Source organism: Aulonocara sp. 'chitande type north' Nkhata Bay, linkage group LG2 (assembly GCF_057382095.1).
Source record: "Aulonocara sp. 'chitande type north' Nkhata Bay isolate Kocher_YH1m ecotype deep benthic linkage group LG2, A_spYH_male_GT1.1, whole genome shotgun sequence".
Lineage (NCBI taxonomy): Eukaryota > Metazoa > Chordata > Actinopteri > Cichliformes > Cichlidae > Aulonocara > Aulonocara sp. 'chitande type north' Nkhata Bay.
This window is the reverse complement of record NC_141345.1, coordinates 13,749,501-13,760,000: the sequence shown is the minus strand read 5'-3', so window position 1 is coordinate 13,760,000 and position 10,500 is coordinate 13,749,501. Positions and strand designations below refer to the sequence as shown.

Genomic DNA, 10,500 nt, shown 5'->3' with positions numbered 1-10,500 from the left:
CAGTTTGGAGACAGTTTGGAGGTTTATGAGCGTGAGGAGAGAAAGTCAGAAGAGAATGGAACCAGCTAAGAAGAGGAGGATGTCCTCCCCTGTGTGGGAACATTTTGATTTTATTCCTCCCAACAAGGTATGTAAATTTCTACAGAAGATGTATTTTCATAATACTGATGGTGCAATACAATTTATGTTAAGCGGCTTTACTTTTGTACAAGGTGAAGTGTTTGCTATGTGCCAGGGAGCTGGGATATAACATCCATGCTTAGGCACTACAGAGCTTTGCATGAGAATAAGGGGAACACCGATTGTGGAGCAATACCAGGTGAGCCATCAAATGCCATGATAATATAGCATGCCGTAATGTTACTACATGATATAACAATATTATACAACTGTTATAAGTTATGTGTGTGATATTTGTGCTTTGTTTTTATTGTCTTTCCTCAGGAGAACAATCTCAAATAGATGAAGACCTGGTTAGCATGGTGATTGAGGACTCCCAGCCATTTAGCATTGTGGAGGACAAACGATTTAAAAGACTTGTTAAATCGTTAAATCCTAGCTATGTTCTCCCCACTAAAAGGCCATAAAAGCAGTGAAAATTTAGTTTTTACAGAATAAAATGTGAACAGGCAACACTGAGGCCTCAGTGTGTAGCTGTCCATACCTCAACGTTACAAAAGCACAACTACTGTCCACACCCCAATCACACCTCACAGTAAATGATCATTTTCCATACTGCCAGTATAAATATACACAGTATACTGACATCACTACAATATACATGTTTTACACACTCCTTTTGTTGTTGACATTTACAGGCTGTGTGCAAAAGGCCACACTCTTCAAATTCATGCCAACTAATATTTTTATGTGCAGTAGGTGTCCTACTAGAGCAAATGAAGCTTCAAGAAGCTTTGCGCTGGGATGAACCAACTGGATGAAAAGCTTCAGTGCTTCATGAAGCTTCATCTGCCCATCACTAGTTATTATGAGGGATACATTTTATGAGTGAATTTGGCTTTAAGTGACTTACAGGTTTCTTTGAAAAATACTTATATCCAGATTCTTCCTTTTTGCTGCCATCCTCCTCTCCTCCTTGCAGCGCAGGCTTGCCGCTGCTAAAACTAAACAGAGCTCCCTGAAAGGCACAGCAATCACATTGGCCATATTTGTCACATGACGTAGAACTCCAGTAGAGGACGTAATTTAACTCTTTCTGCACCGCTGGGTGAATGAGATGTTGACGGATCGTTTTTTTTCCCCCCCTTCTATCGGGTTTGATTTTCTTTACTTGAAGAGATCAAATTATTGGTGGGGACAATTCAATAATCGCTGGATACTGGTGGGGACATGTCCCTTCCGTCCATGCCTAATCTTCGCCCTTGACTACCCATAATTCATCAGTGCAAGCACCCCCCCCCCCCAAACACACACACCACACACAGAGTCAGACTAAAACAGTGCTGTGTGTGTGAGTACGAGTACTTCCTGTACTCTGATTACAGAAAGTACATTGTGCAGTATTATTCTCCACATTACTGCCATAACGTTGTAGATCCATCAGCTGATCAATGAGTGAAACAAATCAAAATTTATTTCAGCTTTAACAAACAAATCAACACACATGAATCATTAATCCATGTTTACCAGCTATGACTCAACACTTTAATGTCCAAACAGAGGCGCACACACAAAAAAGAAAAAAAAAAAAAATACAATTCAGCAGCAAATAACATCAACATCATGGCCTGTGGTCCAATGGCAGCAGGACTCAGCTGTGGTCTCAGAGTGATGTCAGATGTACAGGGGGTGGTACTGGCGGTGAGTAAGTCTCTTCCTGCAGGTGGGACAAGTGTGTGATGATGTCAGAGAGTCTCTCAAACACTGACTGCAGAACACGTGACCACAACGGGTGGACACGACCAATCGGCCGCTCCCAACAATCTGCGAAAAAAAAAAAGCAAACAGAAATTAAACTACAACAACAACACACCAACAGCCAATCAGAGCAATGCACTCAAACGTCACTGTAATACTTTCAAAGTAAAACACAAAACCAGACTGAAACTTTCAAAATAAGAGTCAGCAAATGTATGTTTATTGATTAGGTTCATTGATCAGTGGCCATGTGAATGTAGTAAAGCCTGTATTTCATTACCCACAATGCCTCAGGAAGCACACATTTCATCAAGCATTGTGTTGGACTATTTTTAGGCACACTCGAGTCACCAACACCAATTTGTTCTGAGCACGCTCACACTGAAAGAAACGTCCCCTGCATTAAATCAGCAGCGAGCTGAGGGCTGTAAAGTCGATCTTGAAGGTTACTCAGAGCTCACACTAGCTGTGTCCCAGAAGTGAGAGACTGTGAAATGGGACGGTCTAGCCTTCAGATTTGTGTCACCAGCCATCTCGATGGGCATGAATAAACTCAGCCATCTGCTCCTTGCTATCTAAAATATAACAGGACACTGGAGAAAATTCTCAATCATCTCGACCATCTTCTGTATGGACAGCAAAGGAAGAACTTCATTGCACAGAGAAAAGCTATTTCTTCTGCACACATGACAATAAACACTTTGAATCTCGCACTTTAATCAGTTTTCTGTTTGACGTTTATTCAGCTGTGTGAAAACCCCCGAGGAACCCTCCCAATGGACTAATAAAGTTTTATTTTATCTAATAACTTTAATCTCAGCCAAACCGATTTACTCAGGAACAAATAAAACAGTGAAAAAAGCCAAACAATAACATTTAAGTCATATGAGTGGCACACACACACACACACACACACACACACACACACACACACACACACACACACACACACACACACACACCATGTTTAACCTGAGTAGCCAAAGACGGCGGCAGGTCTGATAACGATGTGCCGGGTGTCCGCTGTTCTCTAGTGAGAATATGTTAAAAGTTATTTTGTGACCCAGAAAGATTAATAAGAGTAATATTAAAACTAAGTAGCAGCCGCCATTGTTGGCAACTGGAATTGACTGGGCCGCGCTATGAATTCTGGGATACGGTGGGCCACGAAAGACACACCCGACCCATCCTTCAAAATCTTGGAAAATGAAGGACGCATTTGGAGGAGCCTTCAATTTGGGACAGCCTACCTCACGTTGTTCAAGTGCTGCCTCAGGAGGATACGGCCTAGGTTTTGGGACACAGCTAGTGAATGCTGCTCGGTTTGCAGTCCTGAATATCACGGCACAAGCAGGATTCACTGCACTGTTAATGTTAGCTATGTTATATTGCTGCCTCTGTTCGGCGGTGTCGAGCCAAACGAACTTTAACGTGTGTTTGAACGAGCTGACGGTTCACTCGTTAAGCTGAAAGAAAGATGCTTTAATCACAGGAGTCACACATGTGTCCACTGTACCATCTGGGAACTCTTCTTGTTTCGTAATAACACAAACACTAAATCCTCCTTCTCTTGTGCTGTTGTGTAGCAGTGTGTACACCTGAGACTTTCACCTGTCTGTCTGTCCTGCACACTCTCTCTTTTTCTTTCTCTCTGATTGTGGAATAAAAGTATGAACATGTATTTATAAGTTACACTTGTGTTTGAATCCTGCAGCTTATCACACATTTGATTTCCATGTGTGACAACTGCAAGTGTCCAGAGTGAGGACAGACTGAGGGACCCACTGCTGCACATCATCTGTGAGGCTTTGCACCCCTGATGATCCACCAGGACAAACTCAGCAGTGTGTGAGGAAGAGGAGGAGGAAGAGCCAGCAGCAGCTGACAGATGGAGAGAATAGACAGACTGTTCCCTGTTTGTGAAGGACTGCTAGAAAAGTTTAACATAACTAATTGTCTGTCCTGAATCAGTCTTATTAGGTAATGTTCAAATAATTTTATCATTCCAGTGTTTTCAGTGTGGGAGAAAGTACTCAGGGCCTTCAAGTTACACACTATGAAAGGCAGCAACAAGTGTAATATTCAGAAACCTAAAGTATGTATCAGCAGCAGAATGGACCTAAAAATAAATGTTTGTTTCAGTTCTATGAAGCTTTGAGTATTTTGGATTAGTAGTACTGCTGTGTTTGTTGCATCATATTGCTGTAATTGTTTATATATTCTGAGGTGAGTTGATCTATAGTGTTACATCATATTCTATAAGGATGTTATGTGTTTGTATACTTTCTGAGCACGCTCACCCTGAAGGAAGTGTCCTCGGAGCTCACACTGAGCATGTGCAGCAGGATAAAGAAAGAACCTCGCTGCTGGCACTCTGTTTCAATAAAGTTCATTTTTCTGCTTTATTCATGCTGAAAAGTCTGAATACACACACACACACACACACACACACACACACACACACACACACACACACACACTCTGACTGACCTCTGAGTATCCGTCCAGACACACAGGACAGCTGATTGTCCCTGGAGTTGACCTGAAACACAAAAACATTTGAGTGAGGTCACTGACAGGGTCAGTGTATCACCTGCAGAAGTTCAAGTTCAAGATTCTTTATTTGTCACATGCATAGTATATAACACACAGTGAAACGTAGCCTGACACGCTCCTCGGCATGTGCAAAAATTTGGGGGGGGGGGGGTCGTAGAGGAAGAACATTATAAAAGTGTGTAGGGGTTGGTGTATCACCTGGAGGTGTTTGTCGGTGGCAGGAGGGTGGCACTGAGGACGGGGGGTGTGTCTTCATCTTCATCGCTGCTAACAAGATAACTCTGTACAGGTTGTCTCCAGTTCTGAGGACCTGAGTGAAAACAGTCACACAGGCATTAGACCGCTTCCTTAGTGAGAGCTCAGGCCTCAATCTAGTCTTTGGAACACAAAGTCTGACTTACCCTCATCCACCAGCTGAAGTTTTGGATACAGCAGGAAAAAAAACAAAAAAAACAAACAAACACAGAAGAAGAATTAGACATTAGCACACTTCGTGTGTGTGTGTGTGTGTGTGTGTGTGTGTGTGTGTGTGTGTGTGTGTGTGTGTGTGTGTGTGTGTGTGTGAGAGAGTGAGTGAGAGAGAGAGAGAGTTACCAGCACAGAGTCACTGTTGGTAGTCAGGTCGACCACAGCAGCAGCTTCTGCTCCACTCTCACAGGTGAGATCCACAACCACCTCCTCCTCACCTGAACACACACACAACCACAAACTCAGATTCGTGTACATGCTCTGCCCACACTTACACAGAGGGGAGGAGCCTGTGTTAGCCTGACATGCGGCACCGTCTCCATTCAGACCAACAGCGTGGCGATGAAATGGATTCACTGTACGCCTGCATCAGTCAGATAATTTAAAAAAAAAAAAAAAAAAAAAAAAAAAAAAGCGAAGCCAAGCGAAGTCCAAGCGAAGCAGATGAGAAATGAAACCGAGTGTCGAGATTCAACTATTCATCATTCTCGACGTTACCCGACATCAGTGACGTAACGTGGCTCCATCTTTACGATCAAAGTGTTTCATCTCCAAGTCTGGTGATTTTATCGATAACCAATAATCAGGTAAACAGATCGAGATAAACGGGCATGAACACTCACTGTCAAACATCTGGATTCTCACAGCTTGTGGTTCTTTATACCCAAAGTGGCTCCATTTGGCGGTGCCCAGCACGAACGACTTTAAGGAGCAGAGAGGTTCCCCACAGAGCTGTGACTGTCCCGTTTTTGGTCACCTGTGTGTCAGACGTGTGGTCGCGAGTTTCAGGTGTTAAAGTCAAGTGTTAATCACACCCCTGATGAATTTCTAACTGTCAGGTGGATTTTGTTTCCTCTGGGCTGCAGGTGTGTCAGTGATCAGGAGACACCAGGAAACCCACTGACTGTATTTTCAGGTGTGGGAGGTCACCTTCAGCAGACAGCTCAGGTATGTTTATTTCTCTTAGCAGTGAGGACCTGCTACTTACATCACTTCCGGTGAGGTCTGAACATGTTTTTCTCTTCAGTTTTACTTCAAAAAGAAGCAGCTCTCTGATTGGCCGAGAGGTTGAGAGCATGTCTAGATGAGTCAGGTCTGGTCTGAAAACACCTGTAGATGCAGGCCTATCAATGACTGTTCGATCAGTTGGAAACTGAGTGTACTGATCGGGACTGACCGTCCATCACATCAATGGTCTCTGTTGGGGGGGTGGGATCACTGTCGGCGTTCGCCGTCCTCCTGGTACTCGCAGCTCTCCCGCTCTTGGCGTTGTGTCTAGAAACCGGAGGACTTTGTGTGCTCCGCCTCTTCCTCTGAACCTGAAAACAGAATACCAGGAGGTGGAGCTTAACACACTTGACCAGGTAAACACCAGCTGACAGTGTGACAGCTGAACAGGTTAAACCACAGAAGAAGAAGATGACTTACAGAGCTGCTCATCTCTGACTTAATGATTCACCTTCACGGCACAGGTGAGGATGGAGACCAGAGAAACAGCTCAGGTACCTGCACCTGTAACAGCTGGAGTGTTATCGATTGTCAGTTTTAGACATGAATCAGTCTGCTTTGATCCACCTGTGACGATGCCCTCCAGCCAATCAGTAACAACCCTCGGCAATTCTTTTAATGAATCCATGCTGTGAGATTTTAAAAAATAAAACTAAATAAACATGGAAGAACAGAGTCCCACAGGTTTCATACACACCTCAGCCAGGTGTGTATGAATCCATCTGATCCTTGTTCATAGGGGAACAGGTAGTGATGGCCCGCTTGAAGCTGACGCTCCGGAGCGTGTGTCGAAAAAAACAACACACTGGTTCAGAAGCACTGTGTCGAGGCTTGCTTCGTTTGGCAAAAGTCACGTGACCAGTGACGTCCGAAGCTTCATTACGCACGTAACTGCTTCGGTACCTGATTCAAACGGATATAAGGAAGTGAATCATCCACGGGATTCGTGGAGTGTGTTGATGGTGACAGAGAGCGAAGAGGTGATCATTCCACTGACAGATATGGAGCCAGCGAGGAAGAGAGGACGTTATGGCGTGTGGAAATATTTTGAGTTGATTTTGCTCAATTCATTTTATCTGCCGAAGTGAAAAACTTGAAATGTCCAAAATCATGTTTTCATAATGTAAATATCATTACAGCATATGACTTTAGGAACACTTCCATGTGAATTAAAGCTAATGAAGACTACAAAAATGTATTTGACACTATATGTACATTACATTGCTACACAGTTTAGAAAAGCATTTTGTTTATTGTTTTTAGGTGATAGTCTGCAGGACCCAGGAATACCTGCATATCTACCAGCTTGCAGTGTGGTTCCTGCACTCCACAGCCTCTTCTGTTCCATGCAAGTGGATTTTCTCCAGGGCAGGAGAAACTATTTCTAAGAAAAGAAATAGACTCAGCCAGCGCACAGTAACACTAATCCTCTTTTTAAATGTAAATAACCTTACATTGATCATGTTTTTACTTTACAAGTTCTTGATTAGGGGTGGGTTTTGATTATCGCCTTTCTGATTACAATCCATGCTAAATTGAATAAAGTGATATTGATTCATTACAATCCTGTGTCGATTTGTAAATTAACGTTATTATGCCTGAAACGCCAGCATCTCAGGTTAAACCTCACAACATGTCGTCAAACACCATACAGCTAAAACTGTAACTGGGAGCAGGTTTACGGATTCTGCATACAAACGTGAACACAGAGCACGGACCCGACTCGTCAGAATCAGATTTTGGTGTGTCGTCGGGTCCGCGCTGTGTTTGCCTCTTTTTTTCTTCGCTGGCTTCTGCAGCTGCAGGTTTCATAACTCTCTGTTTACATCTCTAATTAAGTCTCACATGTGTCAGCTTTCTTGTAATAGATACGAAATTATGGATATATACTGATACATGACCAGAATTGTAATATTTCTGACTGAGGCAAAACTTTCCACATTCCAATCAAATTGAATCGGATCCTGTATCGAATCAAAATGATTCTACAAATCAGTGACGATGTATTACGCAAATACGCATTACATTTTTTCAGCCCCCCAATCGAGAAAACAAAACCAATTACATGTTCAAAGCAACGGAACGGTGGCCCAATATCACTCTTGAGTGAGCAGTGATGATTGAGCAGTCAGTTTTATTTTGCAGATTCAAGCTGCTCTTCAAAATATTCGCCACCAGATGTCACCGGAGAGGACTGTGTTGGAAAGCTTCGAGTAATGAACCATTTTTCAATACAAGCTTCAGTGCTTCAGAAAGCTTCATTTGGCCATCACTAGGAACAGGTATCTTTCTTCCTTTAGCATAAGAGACGCTGGAGCATCCTTTATGAAAGGGGAGGGGAAAAAACAAAACAAAACAAAAAAAAACATCTGACCACGCATGAAAACAAACATGACCAAAGTGGATCATGTAAATGTTCCTTCTGACTGCATTTTCCCATTTCATCCATACACCGCTGATAGATTTATAGTTTTGAACAGCAGCGGTTAAACTCACAGCTGAGCATCACACTGCTGGAATAAAAACTACTTCCTGTTGAGGTACTGTTGCACAAAGAACGCTGTACCAGCTAAAATTATGATCTATATCAGGGGTAGGCAACTCCAGGCCTCGAGTGCCTTTGTCCTGCAGGTTTTAGATGTGTTCTTGATCAAACACAGCTGATTCAAATGGCTAAATTACCTCCTCAACATGTCTTGAAGTTCCCCAGGGGTCTGGTAATGAGCTAATCATTTGATTCAGGTGTGTTGACCCAGGGTGAGATCTAAAACCTGTAGGACACCGGCACTCGAGGCCTGGCGTTGCCTACCCCCTGATCTATATGAACAAAGTGTGCTCAAGGTTCTGTATGATCAGTGTTCATTAGTGATGTCCTTTGTTGTGGTACTGCAGGGTTTGTGTTTACTTCAGGTCAGCTGGGATCAGTGGTGATGGAGTAAATTTAATGCAGTTGCAGAATTCCTCTTCAAAAGGTGCTGCGACAGCCGCATCTGGATATTATATGCAATGGGACAGATTTACTCTGAGGTAGCAGAAGCAGCTGAATTAGTGACTCCCAAGGAGGGAGCGTGAAGGCTGCTAACCAAAATAACCCAGCGCAAAGTCAGGTTTTACTCGTTTTTTTTTTTCCTCTAAAAACAGCGATGGAATTTAGATAAGAGATCTGGATGAAAGAAAATCAATCTGTAGTTCATGTTCTGCAGTGTCACGCTGTTAAAAGAAACGAGTGTGAGGCCGTTCCTTTCCTCAGCGTATGTCTCCTACCCACCTTTCCTTTACCTCAATGATCCTTCCACCGTGGGCAAGTAAAAGAGGTTAGGAAAAGGAAACAGGAGGGACCTTTGAAACTCGCACCTTTTCTCCGTACCAGAAGCTGCTTCGTCTCTGTTCAGAAAGTCAAGAGTTCCTAATCTGAGCCTGATACATAAAACCAGGACCAGCTAAACTCGTGGAGCTGCAGGGGGATCACACTAAGGTCACCAGGAGCCGAAAGAAACGCTTCTGGTGACCCAGTGACCCTGCTGTCACTGATGATGATGATGGAGTTTTACCTTTACAAGAATTAGAAACACGGCCTTCAAGATTTAAACAGTAGATTCAGACACACAGATACTTTAAACGTGGCATGTGTGCAGTTGAGCTTAAACTTTACTTACTGTTAGCAATAAACTGTTAGCTTCCGCTGTCACCGTCACTGCTCCTCTTAGCAGTTTACTTTTAGCCGTTAGCACCTCTCTCTTCGTCACTGTGGTTCCTACCGTTAGCGTGAAGCTAGCGTGTGTGTCAGCGACAGATTTCCGGCCTCAAACATTTTAGTAGAGTAAAAAAAATAATTAAGTCGAATAAACGTACTGCAGAGGCTAACGTTAGCTACTGTCTGTCTCACAGCCGCTTCTTTTGTACCGGAAGTGTTCAAAAACACCGGCTCATTGGCGCCCCCTGCTGCCTCACCGCGTGCATCGCAGCGTCCACTGATTGAAGGGAAGACCTTTTTAAAAAAAATATATATCTTTATGGTTTTGTTTAGTTTATTTTATGTACTCAGACTGAACTACCTGACATGTACTTCAAAGTACTGCAGTAAAAGTACAGTTACTGTGTGGTTACTGCAGGGAAAAAGGCTATAAAAACACAGGACATTCAAATGAAACTGTTTAAATAACTCAGTCAGTCGCTGAAATCAAACTATATTCATGTCAAAGTTACATTGGATTGGATTAGTAACACCTGAAAGGAGAACCTGACCTGGGACATTGAACTTGTTTTATTTTAATAAACATGACTGTATTTATTTTGTTTGTAGTTACTGATGAGGATACTAAAACTCAGAGACACATGGAACCTTTCGACTGTGTTAAGCCCGACCCGCTCAGTCTACCTGAACCATTGAAACTCAGATGTAGGAAAATCCAGACCCTTCACAAAGAGCCTGGAGATGAACCTTCACATTTCAGATGATTCATGTCTCCAAACAGGAAATGATGATCAGCTCACATCATCACCACATGCCCGCTCCACCTTTGTGGCCTCTTTGGATTCAGTGCAGAAATTGCCTCATTTCACCACTTTTAATGTCATCTGATAAAACAG

General features: G+C 43.0%; 1 protein-coding gene across 5 annotated transcripts; it reads right to left on the bottom strand.

Annotated features, from left to right (window-relative positions):
• Nucleotides 1-1,636: 1,636 nt before the first annotated feature.
• Nucleotides 1,637-9,882, bottom strand: rnf4 (ring finger protein 4). 5 transcript variants are annotated; one of them, XM_086305233.1, is made up of 9 exons: nucleotides 9,567-9,882; nucleotides 6,331-6,414; nucleotides 6,080-6,221; nucleotides 5,029-5,120; nucleotides 4,836-4,848; nucleotides 4,633-4,744; nucleotides 4,369-4,420; nucleotides 4,179-4,252; nucleotides 1,806-1,944 (listed from the first exon to the last, which is right to left on the bottom strand). In XM_086305233.1, the coding sequence occupies exons 2-8, from the start codon at nucleotides 6,340-6,342 to the stop codon at nucleotides 4,202-4,204; spliced, it is 474 nt and encodes a 157-aa protein (XP_086161359.1). In that variant the 5' UTR covers nucleotides 6,343-6,414; nucleotides 9,567-9,882; the 3' UTR covers nucleotides 1,806-1,944; nucleotides 4,179-4,201. The 5 variants fall into 5 exon arrangements, with proteins under 5 accessions (XP_086161348.1, XP_086161342.1, XP_086161355.1 ...); XM_086305222.1 differs by lacking the exon at nucleotides 4,179-4,252 and having other exon boundaries at nucleotides 1,637-1,944; nucleotides 6,331-6,423; nucleotides 9,567-9,876; XM_086305216.1 differs by lacking the exon at nucleotides 4,179-4,252 and having other exon boundaries at nucleotides 1,637-1,944; nucleotides 9,567-9,875.
• Nucleotides 9,883-10,500: the final 618 nt, after the last annotated feature.